The sequence below is a fragment of the Triticum aestivum genome, chromosome 5B, assembly GCF_018294505.1.
Source record: "Triticum aestivum cultivar Chinese Spring chromosome 5B, IWGSC CS RefSeq v2.1, whole genome shotgun sequence".
In the NCBI taxonomy this organism is placed as follows: Eukaryota; Viridiplantae; Streptophyta; class Magnoliopsida; order Poales; family Poaceae; genus Triticum; species Triticum aestivum.
Window position 1 is genome coordinate 255,427,519 of NC_057807.1, and position 23,513 is coordinate 255,451,031.

The 23,513-nt window shown below is 41.7% G+C and overlaps 1 protein-coding gene across 6 annotated transcripts in view; it reads left to right on the forward strand.

Moving 5' to 3' along the window:
* Positions 1-348: 348 nt before the first annotated feature.
* LOC123111241 (uncharacterized) overlaps positions 349-23,513 on the forward strand; it is a 27,981-nt gene continuing 4,816 nt past the window's right edge. The window contains exons 1-19 of one of the 6 annotated variants that reach the window (XM_044531997.1): positions 349-683; positions 749-860; positions 974-1,068; positions 1,608-1,733; positions 2,650-2,902; positions 3,018-3,178; positions 3,318-3,818; positions 3,949-4,276; positions 5,884-6,024; positions 6,108-6,185; positions 7,726-7,842; positions 7,926-8,015; positions 9,107-9,202; positions 9,280-9,339; positions 9,428-9,496; positions 9,569-9,655; positions 18,869-18,970; positions 19,424-19,513; positions 19,598-19,678. In XM_044531997.1, coding sequence (XP_044387932.1) covers positions 1,708-1,733; positions 2,650-2,902; positions 3,018-3,178; positions 3,318-3,818; positions 3,949-4,276; positions 5,884-6,024; positions 6,108-6,185; positions 7,726-7,842; positions 7,926-8,015; positions 9,107-9,202; positions 9,280-9,339; positions 9,428-9,496; positions 9,569-9,655; positions 18,869-18,970; positions 19,424-19,513; positions 19,598-19,678 — 2,280 coding nt within the window. In that variant the 5' untranslated portion in view covers positions 349-683; positions 749-860; positions 974-1,068; positions 1,608-1,707. The remainder of the gene's footprint in view (positions 684-748; positions 861-973; positions 1,069-1,607; positions 1,734-2,649; positions 2,903-3,017; positions 3,179-3,317; positions 3,819-3,948; positions 4,277-5,883; positions 6,025-6,107; positions 6,186-7,725; positions 7,843-7,925; positions 8,016-9,106; positions 9,203-9,279; positions 9,340-9,427; positions 9,497-9,568; positions 9,656-18,868; positions 18,971-19,423; positions 19,514-19,597; positions 19,679-23,513) is intronic. The other 5 variants (XM_044531995.1, XM_044531994.1, XM_044531993.1 and 2 more) reach the window with 5 other exon arrangements.

Below are 23,513 nucleotides of genomic sequence, written 5' to 3' on the forward strand. Positions count from 1 at the left end.
TCCAGACGATCAAATAACTAGCAGCAAGCAGGGCGCTCAGCAGCTCAAACCGATTCCTCGCTCTCAAAGAAGAAAAAGAGAAGGGTGGTCATGGCGTTTTTGCAAAACCACCCCGGATCGAGTAGTATTCACCGTAGGATTGACTACGTGGCGGTCAAAGCGAGCTGGCGGTCGCTGACTTGGCCAAGTCAGCAAATACGTACACGAAATTGTATAAATAGACCAAAGTGAACCCCTTGCGTAAATACTTGTACCTAGTTTGGGTATTTTGAAGTAGTGATACAAATCTGTCACCCGTCACCCGGCTCTAAGTTTGGTGACCTAGAGTGAATTTTTCTATGCATTAGCCTTCGCCCCCCGCGGACGCGCAGAAGAGGGACATCCGCGTTGGAGTTGCCCTTTATCTCCCTCGACTCTCTTACTTCGGCGCCTCCGCCACAGATCGGCACCGGCGAGTCCCTCTTCTGCGCGCCGCCCTGTCTGCCCCACCGCCCGCCGCCTGCGTGCTCAGTCAGCGCCGCTAGCTCCACGCTGTCAGCGTCTCGTCGGCTCGGCTACAAGTCGCTCGTCCTGTTCGTCTCGTCGGCCTCCTCTCTACCTTACGCACGCGCGGAGGCGACAGGCGCCGCCCTCTGGCGGCCGGCGTCCAGCGGCCAGCGCATGTAGCACGGCCAGAAGGGCAGGTAAGCCCTTTTTCCTCTCTCCTTTCCCCCAGAACTGCAGTGAATTCATGACTTGGAAACCCTAGGTTTGCGAGATGAAATTTCTCTGAATTGAGAGGGGTTGAGGAAGATGGAACAAGCATTTTGTGATATTTCTTTAAAGTTGATCAAGCAACTAAATTTGGATATTTTATCATGGTGAGGAGTAGAAAATTTCCTGCCAGTCCTATGCTCCTTACCCAATCCCCTTCATGGTTCCATGCCCATATTCTCGAATTCATCGGTTTGATTGATTCATTATCATTCCTCAGGCCAATTGTTTGTCCTACTGCTGTAGCAGGTCTGCAGCTGAGCAGACGATGAGGCTGGGAGCATTTTGGTAGCAGTCAATTCACACCGGGGCAAGGTGATTTTCGTATGCTAGTTGTCAGTTGCCTAGTTCTAGTTGGTTCATACATCAAATTTTAATTTTTAAATCACGAATAGATATCATTGAGCCATGGACAGGGGTGCGTGGAAGTTAGCTATCCACGTGCCAGAACCATGGTGGGTGCGTGGAAGTTAACTCAAAAACTATTCCTCAGTTAGTCAGTTTATTTTTTGAACCGGCTAATCAGTGCAAATGGAGAAGATATCTACAATAGTACTAGCAGCTCAGCAAATGGGTTGTATGGTTTTGTCCCCATACATTTTTTAACACCCCTACCGCCATGTACTGGTACAAGTTTTTGAGTTTTTTTTTGCTTGATGAATCTAGTAGCAGAAGCAAGTTGGAGGTGGGACTGGGGGGCTTGTAACACTCGTCAATTACATAGCCCAAATGGCTGCTGCTGTTTGTGAATTATTGATTCACGTTGACATGTTCTGTTGTTTTTGCACCTATATGATGACGAGTGATACAAAGTCTTTCACTCTGTTAATCCCATTTATTTATATGTTTATTAGTGTCTGATGGAGAAAAGTATGTCTGATTATTTTGGAGACGAGAATGATTACTGGAGCTGTCAGCATCACAACAGTGGTACTGATTATTTGAAAGAATCAAATGAGTTCATTTATCGAAAAAAGTTGGTAAGAATTTACTGCATTTGTTACTGCCATATTTGTGTGCCTGCTGCTTTGTCTTAATTAACCTTTGGAAAAAAAGTTCTCTCTAGCATGATTTCATGTGAGTTCCCTTTGTGAAGGGTACATATGAAATGCTAACACTTAACTCGGGTGCTAATGTTTCCTACCCCAAGTTTGGACATTTATCAAAAAATCCTTATTTTTATGTAGATTTTGCTCTGCTACAATAATCTAAATTATCATGTCGAAATTGAACATCTGTTACGTGATAAGAAGAGGAGATATTTCCGTTTCAATTTTCCTTCTGTTGATTATTGTCAGAGATGTTTCTTCGTTTAGTTATTTCTTTTAGCAGATGTTAAGTTTGAGCTTGAGTTTTATGTGCTTGCAGGTGTCTTTAAGGGCTACCTTTTGTTTTATCATCTAATTTTTGTTTAGTTATTACTTTTTTTTTGCTGATACCATTTTTGGTTGCTGGATCTAAGTGAAACATTCTTTTGAGGTGTATGTATTTCTATGGTGCAATAGTGATCCCATTTTTGCCTAGGTGCATTCTAGGGTATATGCATATTGATACTGTCCTTGATATTGATGGAATCATATTAAACTGTCTGTATAAATCACTTATGCATGTCTAGAGACATAAATGTCCAGTCCTCAAATTCATAGTTTAAGTGACCATCTTGCAAGCATATGAACCTACTGTGCAGTCCACTTGATTTTAGTGTTTGCACGAGCTATAGCATATCCTTTGCGACAGAGACTTCAGTTGATCATTACACAGGGTACTGATGCCGAACACAGCGCCCTCTCTCGAGCGTTTCTTGACGAAGCATTCTCTGCAAGGCATCTGAAAATATCATTACTCAATGTTTCATTGCTACGTACCAAGCTATAATGTTTCTGTTAAATCATGCAGGTGTCATCAGCAATATGGACACCTCCTTTGCAAGCTTAAATCAGTTTGGTTCCATACAGAGCGGGCAGCTCGCCTAGAATGTTTATTTTGTTATGACAAGTTCAGGAAGGATGCGCTGGACATTGTTGCATTCTTTGAGGAGGAGCTCAAAAAGTGCAAGGATGGGAACCCCACAACGTTCCAAATATATCAACGATCTTATTTATCAACTTTAATTAGCCTCATGCCTACAATCATTCATTTAGTCTTAGAGGTGAATATTGTTAACATTTGTCGCTCTTATCAAATTAGTAGAATATCATGAATTCTAACGGTTGCTGCTTTTCAAAATTAGCTTGCGATAAGTGAATTTGACTGTTGACTTTCAGCTGCTTCGATCTGTACATGCACTATGGAAGGATGATACTATGGTAACTTTACCAGAAGTACTTGCAGAAGAAATTAGGAAACTGAAACTGCAAGACACTGACCTTTCAGAGTTCAAAGAGAATGACATAGCGCATTGGTTACAGCTAATCCGTGAGAGAGGGTATGCAAATTTCTTGTAGTAGTTAGGTTAATTTTGATGTTGTTCTGACAGTTGCCCTTTCGGTTATTTCTTTTAACAGGGCATGCATGTTAATTGTTGTTAATGTTGTATTTGTGCTTCTGAGTTTGCCTTTCTGCAGATACAACCTCTTAGGTTTATGTGCGGCAATTGAGGGACCATTCTGCGAGCTGTTAGACAGTTCATCAGTTAGCGATGCCATAATCGAAGACTTGGGTTGCATGGAATCCCGGCATGTTAGCAAGCTAATCGATCTTGTCATCATTCCTTTGATGAAGTATTGCCCTTCTAAGCGATTGGGAGAATGGATTTTGAAGCTCTTACCACCCTTATTTATTTACTGCGAGGACATACTTTGTGGCGCATGGTTCAATCTTCTAAATAAAGGCCGGGCTGGTTATCCTTACTACTTCGGTTATCTTCGTGGGTCACAGAGAAGTGCAAAGAAGTTAGAAGAGTGCCTACTGCTTGACTTGACTCGCAAAGTCTCAAAGTTGCTTGGGGTTCTAGCATCTTCAAAACCAATTGGCGCTCTTACATGTGTGGACCTGCAATCTGTCAGTACGGCGAAGGCTGCTTCATCGCGTGATTCGAAGCGCGCGTCATCTAACTCTGTTATTGGGTAAGACCGTCCAGAAAAAAAGTCTAGATATCAGTGTCCTTCTATATTTACTTGATATTGCTTCTTTTCATTATTATGTTTTAGCATTAGTAAAGATGGATGCAAGATTATAAATGCCCTTTATTTGCAGATATACTTTACATAATGATTGTTTTGGAATGTTAAATATGAACCTATTTGGGTCATGGGTTGATGGTGAAGCAACGAGGGACGCCGTTCCCTTTTGTCGTGCTTTGGTCCAAGTTGCAGTTGCTACACAAAACAGTAAACTCAGACGGTTTATTCTACATGATATGCTCCCAGCTACAATTAAGCGCCTTTGTACTGATCTTCCATGCGCGGTTCAGCGGACAATCAAAAAGTTAAGTTGCCAGCTGAACTCAAGCAAGAGCCAAAAGGCTAGTAAAGATCTTTGGATCCTATGTCAAGAGATTTATGCAGTTCATATACAAAATCAGGTAGCTTATCTTACTGTTACTTTTGCGAGGATCGGTTGCTTGCTTGTTGCGTGTTTTTCGTAGTAATTATCTAGCTGACCATTGTTTACTTGCTTGTGGTATGCACTCTGCAATATTCCTGGTAATCATCTCTTAGGTCTCCATTTAGAATGTCCGTACTGATTAACATTAGGATGCTACTTAATTTATATCGAGACCCTTTTGAGCTGGTCAGTATTGGTCAATTTGTCAGAAGAGACAGGTTGGTAAAGATGTAATGGTAACATCTTATTGAAGCAAAGTACCAATATGGTCTTCGTTGTTCCTTGTTGGGGAGTGTACTCTGAACTCTGGGAGAAGAGACGAAATATATATTATATTAAGAATAAAGTTCTGTGGCTTCTAGGAGGCACAGTTCCCTGGAACTGTGTTAATCTGATATCTGGAGCACGCCTGTGGAGCATCATGGTGCAGTAATAGTCTTATGCTAGCCTGTAGAGCATCATGTTGCAGTAATAGTCTTATGGTGTAGGAGCTCCATATCCATCTCTTATTCTTGTGCTCTAGCTCCCAGTTATATAATCTGGGAAATCTCTTTGCATTGAGACGTAGGAAATTATGGGCATGGGAGAATTCTGTGCTGTATTTATGTGCTTTAGGTCATGACATCAGAATAAATCTGAACTCGTGTAAGACAAAACATCATGGTACATGAGAACCAATAAAGTAGTACAAAGGTCTCCCTTCACATTATTATACGGAAGGACCGAACATAATGTGTTCAAGAAAGAAATCCTTGGCCAGTTCCTCCTCGTTTTCAAGGTGAAATCAAGAAAAAAGTAGCGTGTAGTAGTAGAAGTACACTTGCACTGAAGCAACAAGAACATTTACTGCAAGTTCTTGTCGATGTAGACAACACTGGTCTGTACGTGTTCCCTAAAAAAAGCACTACAAGTCTACAATTGCTAGCAATGAAAACAAACTGTAAAAAAGGTAAGAGGAGTTGGTGGCCAGAATCAAAACCATGGAATGAATATTTAGAACAGTGAGCAGATGCATCTTCACAAAGTAATCATCCAGATGGGTCAAATAATATGTCCAACAAAAAGTCCAAATAGTAAGCACATTAAATACCTATCTTGAATTAGCAAGCTCGAAACTACTCGGATTTGGTCGCCGTGGAGATCAAGTGCTGGTGAGCAGAGACACCAGTGAGCGCTTTATCATTTGGAGGTTGAGTAGAGGCGGCGGGAGGCGCTGGCATTGACTGCAATGAGGAGACACAACAGCATGTGGATGGGTTTGGGGTTCTTTTCCCCGTCGAGATGGGTTTGGGGAGGTGGGGGGTAGGCGGTTGTGTTGTATATGTGAACCGTGGGGGAAACCCGACAAGCCTCAGATCTTTCTAGCTGAATTGATAAGATAGGGTCCCACATTATCATAGGATTACAAGATCTTCTCATACAGATCAGGATCCAGACAACCTTGAGACCAGGGATTTCTTAAAGGATGCACAATTGCTCTAGTCATATCTCATGTTAACTCGTATGCATACAGCTAGCTACTTATATGGTTAAACACTGATTGTATTGCCTTATGCCTTCCCTTTTTTTGTATACATACATTAGGATTTCACCGCCGAGAACCCGGGCAATGTGAACAGACGAGGCCAGTTTAAAGATTGGCTTGCAAGGCAAAAGAAAGAACTTTTTGCGAAGGCATCTTATGATATTCCAGTGGGCTTTCCTTCTGATTTGTGGAATTGGGAGGCATGTTACGTTTTTAACTTTACCTGTCATAGTCTTTTGTGTTCATTTTAGTTTTACATAAGGTTTTTTCATTTCCAAAACAGTTTGAAGACGAATTTCAAAGATACCTCCCTACCTATATTGACATATTGTATGAAGTTGATGCAATGGATTGTCCAGAGGTAAATATATTCTCAAACTAGAGCATTTGCACCAAAATGTTCTTTGCTAAATCTATTGCTCTTCAAAGAATTGTTAGTGCTTATGCTGATAGCAATGTAAATTCGATAAAATTAAACCTAGCTGCAGAAATATTTAGCTGATGCTGTGTTGCATGCTTAAAAGGACGTGTACGAGTATGGGTACGGGTACGTGACATTGGAATACAGTAATATTCAAAAACGAAATCACAGGGATACTATGATTATACATGTGTCTAGAGAATAATCATTTGTTAGCTTTACCTTCACTACTTGATTGTAACAAACTAACAATCAGTGCATAACTAGTTTACTGAGCTACAACAATCACATCACATATATGAAATTACCAAGGACTAGTCAATTTCTTGCTTGGCATGTACCCGGGTGAAATCCAGAGATGTCTAATTGTTAGAATTAGGCTGAAGTAAGTAGAGGGGAGCTGGGGCTGATGAACATTTAAGTGCTGCATAATTCTTCCACGTTTCTCAGCTATGATAACTTTCTTAAGTTGGTGCATGTTTGTAAAATTTTCAGCCCCACGGGGCATGTTGTAGGTGTATGTGAGTTTTGTTTGAGTCATTTTGAACTCCTTTATTTCTCTTCTATTAATAATGTCGCATAATACTTTCTGTTTTGATAATTTGGAAGCTGACTAGTGAAGTTATCTGGCAATTATGTAATGACAAATTAACAGACGAGGTTTTGATAAAATTGCTGTGTGACGAAGTGTGAGAAATCTTGTATAAGTGTGAATGCCTAAACCTTGTAATTTGTGTCCATCTGTGCTACTCGCTCCATTTCACTTTAATTGTCCTGGCCTCGAGTAATTCTATTTCAAAATATCTGCCATCTTTGTGTTTACTTGAATATTGCACGTTCATTTCTTATTAGCTATCTTAAATTTAATGCTTCTGTGGGTGTACACATGGTGGGTTGAGGAAAATGGAGGAGTTAGAAATATTATTTATGTAGTTGCCAATGCAAAGTAGATTTTGGATCACTGATAGAAAATTCTATAGTTAATTTTGTTAAGACATTGTTGCATTATTCATTTGTGTTAGTAAACAATTCCATTTTTATAATTTGGCATATGTAACTTCAGGTTACTCGTTAAATATTCTGTAGTTCTGATCTTACATTTCATAAGATTCTCTGAAGCCTTACACTTGCTAAGGATCTAAACAATCTTACAGTGTATATGTAGCAGTTTTGTGGTACTAATGTAATAATTTTAAGTTGACAACACATGTAGAAATATATACATTTGGAAAAAGAACATGTTAGTATAACTTCAGCTCTGCTTATCATTCTCTGATAAACTATTCACCTGAATGATGTTTGTTCGCACTCTGATACGCTTTTTGAGAAACTGAGTCCTGAATTTCTAGCCAAACATGATTTAACAGCTGTGCCGATTATCATGTACAGACGGTATTTAGTACCCCCTCTGTATGGAATGGAGGGGGGGGGGGGTAAGATACATGCATTAATCAGTCCCTAATAATCTATTGGTCTGCAGTATGGTTGTTCACGCTCTTCTACGCTTCTTGAGAAACTGAGGCCTGAATTTCGATTAAAACATGGTATTAACAGTTTTCGGGATCGTCATATGTGGACGATAAATGATATGATTAAGGTATGTGACGGGCGATGGAACTTAACAAATGTATGCTATCTGGGTGTATCTTGTCTAATAACAATTTTTCCTTGTCTCTGAAGCGAAAACTACCTGCAGAATATTCCAAGAGGCGTTCCCGTCAAATGGACAAATGGCTTTGCAAACTCATTTCCTCGAAACCTTACTTTAAGGTACTTGTCTTGCTTTATTGTTTTTGAGTGAAAGGAAGTATATAATAAACATGGAATACCATAATATCAACTTACCTGTGTTGCATAGTCCAAGGGGCAAATATATAGTTCAATGTACTTGGAGTACAAGGGAGGAAATCTATAGACTAATAAGGACACATAGACCCTCCGTCCGAAAATACTTGTCATCAAAATGGACAAAAAGGGATGTATCTAGAACTAAAATACATCTAGATACATCCCCTTTTATTCATTTTGATGACAAGTATTTCCGGACGGAGGGAGTACTTTTTAGCGCCCACCTCATCCAGAGAGTATGCAATAGCATTGCATTTGAAGAAGTATAACACTAAAATAAATAGTGAAAATAAAAAATCCGCATTTTGGTAGTGTCGTTGTAGAACGGAGAGTCTTCAAAAACCTGTTGAGTCAAGCCAAAAGGGAGATAGAAGATGGCAAGTGGATGACCGATCTGTTTGGGAGATGGGAGCTGGCCGGCGGAGGATTCGCTCATAGGACGAAACAGGCGTGATTCTAGTAGGATGTCAGTGCGACTCGGCACAATGAGGTGGTGTGCCGATCTCTATGGGTGTGGAGCCGGCCTCCAGGAGATGGCGATGGTGACGGCGACGGAGCCTTGGTGGATGGCGGTGGCGGTCTGATGGGGAATAAGGTGGCAGCGGGAATCTTGGCTCGGCCCTGGCACGGGCGGGCTTTGCGTGGGAGAACTGTGGGAGTGGAGAGTGGGTTTCGATCTGAGGTGCAGTAGGGTGGTGAGTTGAACGGAAGAAATCGAAGAAACATATTTGAGTATGATTACGAGAATGATATTTGGTCCGTACAGAGGCTAACGTGATCGGTCGATGGAGAGAGACGCAGAGACTAAGAAAAAGAGCGATCAAGCGTGAGTACATGGAAGCTCGCAAAAGAAATTCCGAAACCTGGGCTCATGGCATGTTAGAGGAGCAACTTATCTGTACTGCATAGCCCACGGGCAAATATATAGAACAATAGGCTTGAGTACATGGAAGGAAATCTAGACTATCTAGACCAATTAATACTCCCAATAATATTTACCCGTATGTTTGCAGCACTCTGATGAACGTCAAAGTGCCATGACTTGGCTTATGGAAGACTCGCCGTTAGATGCAAATCTTTCTGAGTTGGATGTGCAAGATGCGGTTGATGTGTGTATCGTTCTTAATTTAGTCACTGTTGCTAAAAATACTGGTTGATGTTATGCTGACAACTTTTGCTCTGGTAGATCTTTTACAATACAATATTATTCTACTTGGAACCTCAGTTTCATCCTCTAATACGGGAGGTGAGCTGTCAATATATTTGTATTCCTCTGTCTTTTTTCTAATTTTCTGTCTTTCTAATTTTGATTATGTAATATTCATGATGCACAGGGTCAAAAGGACTTCCTTATAAAGGTAGCTCACCAGTTCGTTTTTGCAGAAGAGACCAATTCTTGCAAGGTTTGCTTCTAGCCTTCTATCTCTCCTGGTGGACTGTTAATTTTAATGTTAAGTGAAATTTTCTCTTCTCAGCCCCTCGAACCAGAATCACGTGATTTTCCTGGCCATCTGCAGCCTTATGCAAGTTCATACATCCATACAATGAAGTTACAATCTAAGGTATGGTGTCACTTCATTTTATAGAGTGAAGGTAGAATGTAAGGTTTGATATCACTTTGTTTTATAGTCGCAATGCTTGGTGTGCCCTGTAAGTGTTGCGCCTTCTGTTGTGATTTTGGCAGTGTTCTTCTAATAGAACAAACATTTAGTTGCGTGTTCAAGGGAAGAACTTTGTTGTATGGTCTATTTTTTGTACCTACCAGGGTTTCTGCTATTTTAGCTGTGTTTTTCTAATAGAACAACAATTCATGTTTAGTTGCATGTTTGAGGAAAAATACTTTGTTTAATAGTCTATTGTTTACCACTGTTGTGTTCTGCAATTATTCTAGCTTGTAATTAGCTAAAACTGTAGATCTGTGGTTAATGTTGGTTCCCTTTGCATTGCAAATGGCAATGCCATCTTCAGAACAGTTTTGTCCTAAAAAGGAGTAATAGGTTAAAGTTGAATGCATGTGATGAGGAGAACAAAGCATGAGGAGAACAAAGTGCATAGATTTGTTTTATACTCCCTCCGTTCCACAATGTAAGACGTTGAATGCAAAAGGCCAAAGGCCACCATAAATATAACTAACAAAATCTAGATAACAAAAGTTATCGAAAAGTCAACACCCCAAGACATGCATCATCCTAGTGAAGACAGGTTAAATACTCTCCCTCCGTCCCACAATGTAAGACGTTTTTGCAAGCTATTTTTAACTTTTGTTAAATAGATTTTGTTAGTTATATTTATGGTGGCCTTTGGCCTTTTGCATTCTGGTCTTTGGCTTCCCACCTGTGCAGGTGTATATGACGGCTTTAGCAACCTGATAATAGTGAGTTGCATATTTCCCTAACATGGTATTAGAGCTTAGGTTAATTTTTTAGCATGCGCAACTCGTGCTCAATCCTCTCATCGAGCTGCCGCTACTTCTCTTGCTGATTCCCTTGATCTACGCCTCCACCGCGCTCCTATTTACATGCATCGTTGCTGCTAATTCTCTGGATTGCATCCGCGTTGCCCCTGCCTAGGTCCACACTGTTGAAGGAGCGGCTGCACCCGTCCGTTGGACAAGGCTAGGAACGGCTGCACGCATTCGTTGGGCTAGCCAGGAGTGGCTGCTCGTGTCCTGTCGCTGGCCGCTGATTTCCCGCCGCCGGCCGCCGGTGATCGGGCCGTGCCTTCATCAACCATGAGACCACCTTTAGTCGCCGTTTCTCGTCGCCGGCCGCCAGTGATAGGGCCGTGCCTTCATCAACCATGAGACCACCTTTAGTCGCCGTTTCTCGTCGCCGGCCGCCGATTCCCTCCTTTGGCTCTCCCAGGTCAGGCCGTTGCTCGAGGTCCAGCCTCCGTCGCCGTCTTCGGCTCTCCCAAGTCAAGCTACCACCGCCGCGCTGCTCCTGCCCGAGGTCCATGTCCGCATGCGTGTGGTGTTGTGGCGAACGTGTGTGTGCCTCTGCGTGTGTGTGGTTGACCCAATCAAGATCAGCTGTGAGCAAAAAAAAAAAAGGAAAAGAGAAAAAAAAAGCTCTTGTCGGGGCTGGTCTTTCACCCTTGCTATCCAGTGATTTTCGACGGTGTTCCCTACGTTGACCCTGTCTCGCACATACGTCGTTGCTCGGTGCGTGGTGCTCGTCCATATGTGACGTTGTCCCCTATGGCCCTATGGTGTCTTTAGCTGGCTGTGTTTGTCGCTCTTCGTCGACTCTTCCTGAGGCTTTTGCCCGCAATGGCGGTGACCCGCTCTACGTCGACTCCTCTCGTGGCTTCCACGCGCGCCTGTTTCCGCTCTACGTCGACTCCCCCAGTGGCCTCCACATGCGGCTCTATGTCGACTCGCTTCCCTTGGTCGACTCAACACGTGGCTTCCACGGGTGGCAGCGACTGCTCATCGTCGGTAAGTGTTTCTACCTCGACCTCCTTCGCCGTGTCCCTATCCGCACGTGAGATTGCGCAGCTGCGATGCCTGCTTGTTGCTTGGGATTCTTCACCGACAGGTTCTGCACGTTCCGTGACCGACTCTTCTGGCACTGAGAAACCACCTTCTACTCATTCAAGTACGTCCCCATGGATTCTATTCTTGATACTGGAGTGTCTTTTATGACTTGTGATTCTTCCTTTTGACCTCCGTTCGACTTGTGGAGCCTCCTTCTCGTGTTCTTATGGCACTCCCCTCCCTGTAGCTAGTCGAGGCACTCTTAGCACTTATTCATTTCATGTTCCCTCGTCGCTCATGTCCCTCGACTTACTATGCAGCTCATATCTGGTGGTCAAATTGTTGGCTCTAGTTGTAGGGTCATTCTTGACTTCGATTCGTGTTCTGTTCAGGATCGTCGCACGGGGCCCTCGATGTCCTGATGGTCTCTGGGAGCTTGACTGGCTTCGTCTTCCCTCTGCTGCCACCGCCTCTAGTCTCACAACCCCGATTGCCGCATCTACGAGCTCATTTCAGCAGTGACATCATCGCCTTGGTCATTTATGTGGTTCTCGTCTCACGTCTTTGGTTAATCGCGGTGTTCTAGGGTCTGTCTGTGGTAACGCTTCGTTAGATTGTCTGGGTTGTAGACTTGATAAGCATATTCAACTATCATATCCTCACAATGAGTCGGTGTCCGAGATCTCGTTCACTCTGATGTTTGGGGTTTGGCTCCCTTCGCTTCGAAAGGGGGTCATTGCTACTATATTATCTTTATAGACAATTTTTCTCAGTACACTTGGATCTATTTCATGTCTTCTCGTAGCAAGGTCTTATCTATATACAAAAATTTGCTGCCATGGTTCATACCAGTTTTCCACTCCTATTCGTGTTTTTTGTGCAGATTCAGCTGGTGAGTATATCTCCCATGCGCTGCGAGGATTCCTTGTTGAGCAGGGTACTCTTACTCAATTCTCTTGCCCTGGTGCTCATGCTCAGAATGGTGTGGCTGAGCGCAAGCATCATCACCTTCTTGAGACGCCGCGTGCGATGACGATCACCGCCTCTTTCGCCTCACTTCTAGGCTGAGGCTGTTACCACTTCCACCTATCTCATCAACATTCATCCATCTGCTACTTTATAGGGTGGTATTCCTCTTGAGAGTCTTTCTGGTCGTTCTCCTGATTATTCGAAACTTCGTTTGTTTGGTTGCGTTTGCTATGTTTTGCTTGCCCCTCGTGAAAGCACCAAACTGACCGCTCATTCTGTTGAGTGTCTTTCTCGGATACCGTGATGAGCATAAGGGCTATCCGTGTTAGGATCTTGTCGGTCATTGGGTGCGTATTTCCTGGGATGTGATCTTTGATGAGTCCCTTCTATCCGCGTCCATCCTCCTCGGCCTTTTCCAGGGTGGGCATCTCTTTCCTTACGTTTCTGGATACACCTCCCTCTGTGCCCAATATTCAACGCCGCCCTCTCCTACGTTTTCTTCTCCTCCCTCATGGCATCTCCACCTTCATCACTGATACCTTCCCCCTCTCCACCTTCATCACCAATACATTCCCCGTCTCCACCTCTTCCATCCTTTATATGCTGCCACCACCTGGGTATTCTGTTCCTCATGGTATGTTTTGTCGTCTTCGTTGCTCTCTCTATGGCTATCCTGTCCATATTTTGAGCCGGTTTGTTTTTGCTCCCACTTTGGTTCACTACCGTCACCTTCTTCCTGTTTACGATATCTTAGTGGCAGAATCTCTCACCGTCTCTTCTTTCCCCGTTTGAGTTCGCTATAGGTCCAGCATATTCGGATGCTACATGGGCTAGTGATTCCTTGGATCGCCGTTCACTGTGTTTTTCTTGTGGTTCTCTCATTGCCTGGAAGGCGAAGGAACAAACTGCAGTTTCCCGTTCGAGTGCAGAGGCTGAGTTACGAGCTATGGCTCTATTGACGGCAAAGGTGACTTGGTTATGATGGTTGCTAGAGGATTTTGGTGTTTTTGTTACTACACCTATGACCCTCTTGTCAGATAGTACATGTGCTATCAGCATTCCGGGAGACCCTGTGAAGCATGACTACCAAGCATATTGGGGTTGACGCTTTTTTTGTGAGCGCAGGTGTCCATGATCATGCTATTGCTCTTTAGTATGTGCCTTCCGAGTTACAGTTGGCGGACTAAATGAAGGCCCAAACTAGAGCGCAACATGGATTTTACCTCTCCAATCTCAGTATTGTGGATCCACCATGAGTTTTTGAAGGGGAGGGGGGCTGGTGGTGGTGGTAGAGTTATCTATACTTCTAGTGTATGAATGTTACCCCATATGAGCCGTAGGATCTTTCTTATCTGACGGCCCACATTAACTGTCTTTGGCTAGAGGACAACGTGGCTGCAACTTAGACCGTTGGATAGACTAATCAAACGGCCCATAGTGTAGGGATTCGCGGCAGCCACGCTACTGTGCTGCGGCATGCGGCCTCTCTGAACAGGCCTCTACGTACGGATGATTCTTCTCTGTCTAGAAAGTTCTGGCATGCTCACGTGTAGTATAGCAACTACTATAGCAAGCAAACAGGAGAGATACAGATTAAGAAATCTGGCATGCTCACGTTAGTGGTAGTAGTATTAGCGACATGCAGCAGTCCAGCATCCAGATAGGCGCGTATCAAATTAGAAAATTGAAAGTAGAACAAAAGTATGAATGTGATAAATGTTGGGACTTAATATCTTTTACCTTCACTTAATAAATCCATTTTTATAAATGTTATGGCATGGTTTTCCATTTTTTATTAAAAGTTTTGTATATTTGAACCGATCTAACATTTTTATAAACCAATGATGCATCAGTACATTTTTATTTATGTTTTTACTGTTGATAATTAATTAAGAAAGGCACGAGCAGGGCTGGTACAACACATGGGCTAATACTTTCTCGAATGTACCCCATTTTGCAGCAATTCCTCCACTTTCTCCTTCAATATATCATGCTCTTTTGGGCTCATTCGATAGTGTGGAAGATTAGGAAGACTCGCTCCCGGAATTAAGTCGATTCTATGTTGAATTCCTCATCGGCGGTAGGCCTTGTGGCTCCCCAAGCATGTTATGAAATTCTGCTAATAAGCCATGTACCTTTGCTGGAATTTCAACAGTCGGGTGCTCTTCTCCTTTTACAATAAGTGCAGCACACAAATCTGCCTCCTTCAAGTCTTCCGTAAACTCATTAGAGGTGTGGGAGATAGTTAACATACTTTTCCCCTCGTCCTTAGAGATATTACCGTAAGTTTTGTTTGGTAGAATAATGATCATTTTCTTATTCCAAATGGAAGAGTAAGAATTTTCCTTGCCCTTGTGTGTAGTATCCACATCAAATTGCCAAGGTCTCCCAAGAAGAACATGGCTGGCGTCCATATCAACCACGTCACACAACACATTTGAGTGATAATGCTTGCCCAAAGAAAGTGGCAGGTTGCATTTTTTGGTGATCCAATATTCACTCCTTTCTTGATCCATCTAATAGTGTAGGGATTTGGATGATCATGGGTTTCAAGCTTTAAGTGGTTCACCAAATTCTGGGAGATAAGATTCTCGCAACTGCAACTATCAATCACTAATTTGCATACCTTGCCATTCACCGTGCATTTGCTCTCAAATATTTTTTTCCGTTGTGTGTCGTCATGTTGTGGTGTGGAACATAGGAGACGCTGAATCACACATACCACCTCTTCACCTTCTTGACAAACCTCTTGTCCCTCTACATCTTCAGATTTGTATTTTTCCTCATGGTCTTCACCATCATGGATAGTTGTGTTCACACATTTTCTTAGTGGGCAACCGCTAGATATATGTCCCTCTTCACCACATTTATAGCATTTTGGACCTTCATTGGACTTACCCTTGCCCCTTGTTTGCTTCTGGATGGGTCGTTTTCCCTTTGGTGGAGCGGTCTTTTCTTCCACTCTATTAGGCTGACTCCTAACGAGCCTTTGGTTTGGGGATATGGAGCCTTAGTTGTCTTTCTCATCCTCACAAACCTCTCGGCCTTCAAGGCTAGAGCTTGTGCTTGATCAATGGACGAGATTTGTTGCATCATTAATCGATCTTGAATAGCATCATTGAGACCATTGATGTACCTTGCAACTTGTTGATCTTCAGTTTCGGCAAGGTTGCACCTCACTTGTAGCCTTAGAAACTCCTCCATGTAATCTGAAACAGTCCTATTTCCTTGATCACAATTTTGAAATTGGATAAATAGGATCTGGTCATAATCAGCGGGCAAAAATCTCCCTTTCAAAAGACTTTTCATTTGCCGCCAAGTTCTCACACGAGGTTCTCCTCCCAGCCCGCGTTCAAGAAGAACGTGATGCCACCATGCACGGGCTCCTCCTTTTAGCTTGTATGCGACCAAAGGAACTCTATGATCTTCCGGAATCTCCATGACCTCAAAGTAAGTCTCCACTTCATATAACCAATCTAGGCACCCTTCAATATTAACATTTCCATTAAAAGTTGGGATCTCAGCTTTCACCTTGTATGTATCTCTTGCATATGTAGGGTTGGGTACTCTCCGATATGCGTAGAGATCTCGTTCTTCAAGGGCATCATCATATTCTTCACCTTCAGAAGCTTCAACATAAATTCGCCTTCTTGAAGAACGTTGAACAACATGTTGTTGTGGCGGTCTTGCTCCAAGATTACCTCTCCTTCTTGGATGAACATCTTCTTCTTTAGATGAATCTCCTTCATTGGTAGCAGGGGGGACACCCTTTCTTATCATCTCAACTAGCTGGTCAAATCTCCGATTAAGATCTTCACGCAACTTTTTGATTTGTTGTTCTGCAGCATCCATCCTCTTCTCCAGTTGCTCCATTGCTTGCTGCAGCTTGCTCTCGAAGAGGACAACAAGAACTAGTATGGGTCAACGAGGCTCTGATGCCACCTGAAGCAGCACAAAGGTTGTGGAGGAGCAACTCCACCTTGCTGCTACAATGTGTACAACACAAGTGTTGAAGGAACAACTTCAACGTGCTGCGCTAGATATCGCTCTAGAGGCGAATGTAGGCCGTTATGGCAGCAAGAGTTCAATCCAGAACTCCTAGAGCACAAGATCTAGTCCAAGATCTTAGATAAGAACAACAAGTTCTATTATAGGTAGTGGGTACATAGTCTGGGTTCAAGGTAGAGGTGAGGACCTCTATTTATAGGGCTTTGGGAAGCCTTCACATACTTCTACTTATAGCTGGAATACTCTAGAAAACATATTTAAGTTCCACCATTCTACTCATAGCTACTCACAACTAGGAGGCTCTAGAAAACAGTAGGTAGGATAGAAAAGAAAAGAAAAGAAATACTACACTAGAGTGGAAGCATCTAGAAGTAGCCAAACAAATCTGACATACGATTTTTTTCTCATCTAGTGTTCCTCATCACAGTAGCAAGAGTGGATATGGGCCAGGCCCCCATACCGGTTCAACACCCCCCTCAGGATTGGTAGATATCTATCATCCCCATCTTGTCACATGCCAAGTTACAGTCCTTTGTTCTGAGTCCCTATTTCAAGCAATCTGCAAATTGCTGCCCAGAGTTGACATGAGCAAGGCTGATGATCCCAACATCAAGTTTCTCTTTAATAAAGAAGTGGGTCAATTTCCACATGTTTTTTCCTATCATGTTGGACTGGGTTATTAGCAATGCTTATAACTGACTGATTGTCTCGCCATTCCTTAGAAGTTTCAACTCGCTCAGTAGGTGCTTCACCCGTAGCATCTCACTCAACCCTTGAGATAAGCCTCTATACTCGGCTTCTGCTATTGATATAGACACAAATGTCTGTTTCTTGCTTCTCCATGACATCAAATATCCTCCACAAACACACAGTAGCCAGAAGGTGATCTTCTATCGTCTTGACAACGGCCCAATTAGAGTCACTACAACCATCCACCTCAAGATGTCCACTCTTTGCCAGCCACAACCTTTTACCCGGAGTACCCTTCAAGTATCTTAGGATTCTGTGCACAATATCAAGCCCACTCCCTGGTTCATGCATGTATCTGCTCACCACACCCATGACATACGAAATGTCAGGCTGGTATGACATAAGTACAATAACCTCCCAACCAGTTAATGATAATCTTCCTTATTCATTAGCTCTCCATATTGTGCTGTCACTTGATGATTTTGTTCAATCGGAGTAGGGGCTGCACGACATCCCATCATGCCCATGTCACTCAAGAGATCCAAGGTGTATTTCTGTTGGCACAAAGATATGCCCTTCTTCAACGCCAAGGAAGTATTTTAGGCAGCCCAAATCCTTTACCTCAAACTCCTTGCTTAGACACCCCTTCAATATCTCTTTCCTCCTTATCATCTCCAGTGATGATAATGTCATCCACATAAATGCAAGAATGGTAATCTTCCGATAAGAGTGTCTGCAGAACATCATGCGGTCACCGTTATGCTGACCATAACCCATACTGCAGACAGCACGCTTGAACCTATCAAACCATGCCCTCACTGATTGTGTCAGTCCATACAAGGATTTCTTCAGCCTGCATACCTTCCTCGTGGTTTCTGAAGTACCAAAACCTGGTGGTATCCCCATGTACACTTCTTCCCGCAGCTCACCATGCAAGAAGGCACTCTTGACATCTAATTGATGCAACTTCCACCCTAAGTTTGCAGCATAGGAAACCAATATTCTTGTTGTTTTCATCTTTGCCACTGGAGCAAATTGATGCGGGCCGGTTTTTGCAGCTCCCCGCAACTTTTTTCCAGGACAGGCCGTTTTAGGGGACCTGGTCGGGATGATTTTTCGTCCCGGTCCCGTAAAATGGCGGTTATTTTAGAGGAAGTGGCTTTTGCGGGATCTGCTAGAGATGCTCTAAGCAACTCATAACATGGTATAGAATTTTGAATTGATAGCGGCCACATGGCTTATGTTTGCAATAGCACATAGAAAGTGACATTGCCATATGACCAGTTTCTGTATCATTGTATTTATGTTTCTTTCTGCAACTGTTTCATTATATGCTGTGATATACTTCTCATGAAACTAAATCAGGGTAAAGCTTTTGCGTTATGTTTTTTCTGTGGTCTTATCTTCAAGAAATTCTTGGATTATCTCATGTGACCTATCTATAAAAGTATTGAATAGTATTTTTGGCAGGCTTGACAGAAGCTTTTAACCCATTTTAAGGAAGCTTTCTTCCTGAACATTTTTGTGTCAAAAATTATGTTGGTCTACTTATTTGATCAGATAATCTCATATCTCAAACATCTGTTATTGTTTCCTTTAAGTTCAAAGCATTAATATTTAATTCATACAGTATTTTACGGCACAAGAACAATTCCGTCGGCATCAGGAGTTTGATCGATATTTGGCTTCCGGAGAACTAGATGATGATGTCTATAAGTTTAGTTCTTCACAGGTATACATATTAATATATTATTACGGAGAAAGCAAACATCTGCACTACCAATCTTTTCATTAATTAATAGCAGAAACAAGCATACATTTGGACATCTTTTCATTAAGAGGAGAAGCAAACATTAGTGGTTGAAAAAAATGGAGATGGTTGTTTTATGTTCTTATTGACACTTGTTCCTGCCCAATTATACAGAAACCAATCTGAGCCCCATCAAATCCAGCACCTCTACTTGCTTACGATTCCAACATTGCAAACTATCAAACCACCACCAATCTGTGCTTAGCACCCATTCACCCCATCATCTGCTTTCCCTAGAACTGAATTGTTTTCCTATTATTGATTATTGTAAGGCTATATCTTTTCCCAAAATATAACCATCTTAGTGGGTTGTATCGAAGTTCTCCTAAGAAGTTCCATTTCATTACTTGGTTATTGTTTTATTTGTTGTTTCAGGATAAGTCTGTTCTGCAATTTGTTGAAAAAAACAACGTGAAAAGTCGGTTCGGGAACCTGGATGATAAGCTCATTAAATTGTCTTTGGAGGTAGAAAGATTGCATCCGCACAACTGATTGGCTGGTTTTGGTTAAGTTCGTGCTTAGTGCTTACAAGTTTCTACCCTATTATAGGATCGAGCTCAGATTGTGGATACAATACGTCAAGTGGATATTTATTCTGAAAACTTGAAAAACATAACAGCGGATGACAAGGTATGGTACTTTTATGTCTTCTGTTTCCCCGCAAGATACTTCTAGCTATTTCCATGAACTATAGTATTGCATCCGTCCTAAATTACTTGTCTTAGATTTGTCTAGGATGTATCTAGACACCTTTGTATCTAACACTAAAATGTGTCTAGATACATCTGTATCTGGACAAATCTAAGACAGGTAATTTGGGACGGAGGGAGTACTTATTTCTAACCTTGCAACAATTCAACATTACAATAGACAGATGATCGTGTCGAGTAAACTTTAGTGGTTAAGAGACTATAGAGGCATAGTGTTCAGATTTCTGGAGGCAACTTCTCGCCCTCTTAAACTTTTCCTTTTGATGCATGCTCAGGATTAGTTTGTTTATTGTTTTCGATCATAAACCACCGAAGATGGGAACCGTTAACTTCCCATCATAAACTGTTCTCTTTTATTATGATTCTTATCCAGTCAAGTTATATCTTGTTAGTGTTAGATTTACACTTGTTACATAGGGAATACAGTAGTTGTGGTACTAATGACGCGGCACAAGGTTGTGGAGGGACAGTTCCACCTTGCTGCTACAAAGTGTACATCACAAGTGTTGAAGGAACTACTTCAATGTGTTGCGGTAGATATCGCTCTAGAGGCGAAGATAGGCCGGTACGGCAGTAGGAGTTCAATCCTAATTTCCTAGAGCACAAGATCTATTCCAAGAGGGTGAGGTCCTCTACTATGTAGGCTTTGTGAAGCCTTCACATCTCCAATCTAGAGAACATCATTTAAAGATTAAGAAAACAAAGAAATATCAAAATATAGGACTTAAGGACCAACTTATCTTGAATGGATTAGAAGTATCTGGAAGAAGCCAAATGTGTTTGACTTCTGATCTGCCTTCTTTATTTCTCTTTATTGTTCCTCATCTAGGTATCTCCATAGAGTGAATGCTCTAGGTGGTAGAGAGTCAAGTCCGCAACATTGGATGTGTTGGATATACCCATCTCCCTTGGAAGATCTATTACATACTCCCTCCGTCTGGAAATACTTGTCATCAAAATGGATAGAAGGGGATGTATCTAGATGTATTTTAGTTCTATATACATCCCTTTTTATCCATTTTGATGGCAAGTATTTTCGGACGGAGGGAGTAAGCATTACTCCCTCCGTTCCTGAATATAAGGTGTATTAATTTCCGTGCAAGTCAACCATTTGAATGTTTGACTAAGATTATAGAATAAAATAACATCATCTCAATACCAAATAGATAAAATATGAAACTACTTTTCATGATGGATCAAATGATATAAATTTTGTGTTGTGGATATCGATAGATTTTTCTAAAAACTTGGTCAAACATGCACTCGTTTGACTTTTGAAAAAATAAATACACCTTATATAAAGGAACGGAGGGAGTATCATTTATCTTCCTCAGAATAGAGAAGGGCCCATATTTTCTCTGCCTAAAGGTAGTCTTTCTTTCTGGAGGTAGACCATTATCACCAACATGTAATGGTTTCAGCCTCCTTTTGCAACCAGCTAACTGTTTGTGCTTCTGATTTTGTGCTTCCAGAACAATGTGAATTTCTTCAAATAATTTAGTGTAGTTATCAGCAAAGGATAATGCTGATTTCAAGTTTCCCCTTGATGGTAGCGTTACCAGGTCCACATGTGTTGGAACTTTAGTGTAGACAATAGTTGCTCCATATTTAGACGCAATGAAATCATTGGACCTCTACAAATATACCGCCCACTTTGTTAGCATGCAATCAACATGTTAGTTGCAATCTTTGTGTGCTTTGCTTAATTGACTAGGTATTAGATAGGTCGGTTCAGACCAATACTTGGCTAGTAAGAGTGTGCAACTGTCAGCTAGTAGACACATTCATTGAATTTGGGCAGCCACTTTCTTTGACTATGTGCTGTAGCAATGTCGGTCATTGTAGCACAGCCCCTATAGCCTCTATACTCCCAAAGAGGACACCAAGAACTCGAATGGATCAACAGGGCTTTGGTACCACTTGACGCAACACAAGGTTGTGGAGGAGCAACTCCACCTTGCTGCTACAAAGTGTACAACACTAGTGTCAAAGGAACATCTTTTCCTTCTTCAATGTGATCTGCTAGATATCGCTCGAGGCGAAGTTAGGCCAATATGGCAGTAGGAGGTCAATCCAAAACTCCGAGAACACAAGATATTGTCCAAGATCTTATCTATATCTATATCTATACCCCCATATAATGTACGAATAACTTTGAATATTGGCATTGGATGAAGCCAATCTGATGGTATATGGGTGGCAAGTCTGAGTGATATAATCTTCACTCCATCGGATTTTGCCACATGTACTATCTAGAAGATCCATGGTTGATTTTAATCGCAGTGCCAAACCTCAAAGTACAAGCTCTTCTCTTAGAATCTTCCATACCTAAACTATCCAAACTTTTTTCTTCTAAATGAATTGCCATTCCTTTTTCCTATGTGATTTACAATGCATAATATGCAAGAACCTCAAAGCACCGGCACTTCTCATTTGTTCTAGACTCTTCTATACGTTTCCTCAAGTTTTTTTTCCTTCTATAAGTTTAAAAAAAAGAGGGTAACAACCCCGGACACTGCATCGATCGATGCACACAGCCATTCTTCTAAAATAACCGCCATTCACTTCTACTTTATGTTTTTGTTCAACATTATGACAGCACGTTCATAAATTCCATTTGTCTTTGAAGATGCCATACTAGCTACTCAAAACTGCAATACAAGATACCTAGACACTAGTGCTGGATATTATTCAAATGAGTTTTGTGTAGTATTATACCACTATTTTTTGACATTTTATAGCTATAATTTGATTTTTGATGGGATGACCTACAAGAATTAAAATCTACATCTACGTGCATATATGATCCCGAACATACATGTTGGTATGTCGATATTCATTCATATTTTGGTTATCTAAGCTCCTACGTGCAATGCATGTGTACCTTACTAGTAGTCTTGAGTTACAAACTAGAGGTGAGGCCCCCTATTTATGGCTTTGTGAAGCCTTCACATCTCAACTTCTAATCCATAGCTAGAAGACCCTAGAAAACATTACTCAAGATTCAGCCTCTACTCATAGCTAGAACACTCTTGAAAACATTGTTTAAAGGTTAAGAAAACAAGCAAATATACAACGTATGACTTTAGGACGAACTTATCTAGAATGTAGAAGTATCTTGAAGAAGCCAAACGGATTTGACTTCTCATTTTTTTTTACTGTTTGACTTCTGATTTTATTCCTTTGCTTTTCTCTGTTGTTTCTCATCAACTAAGGTCAAATATCTATAACTTCAGCGAAGAAATACAATTTTGTTTTTATGTTTAGTATTTGTGACATGAAAAACAAGGAACAGCATTCAATGGCTAGGAAACACATTCATGAACTGATAAGAAATTGTTATATCCTAGAGGGTGTTGTTTCCATTAGTATCACAGCTTCATTAATGCTATGTCGCAATTGCTTTGATCTACTTGTTTGAAACAGTTCTGCAATTCTATACGTGAAGTTATGAGTCAAGGAGTCCTTTCATGTTTTTTAGTTGCAGTTCTGCACCTTGAAGTGAATCAATGGGTTAGGGAGCTCTTTATAGAAAGACAATCATTTTCTACTGTACAGATTATACAATAGGTAGATTGCATTACAATACCTCAAGACTCATTTTCTCTAAAATATACTAATGGGCCTGTTGTCATCACGCATCAGGAGCTCCTCTTTCTCATATGCGTGTGTAGAACATGCTTTTCCCCTCCATTAACCAAACGTGCTAGCAGGAACGAACCACAAGGCGAGATTAAGTCAGGAGACGTGGCGTC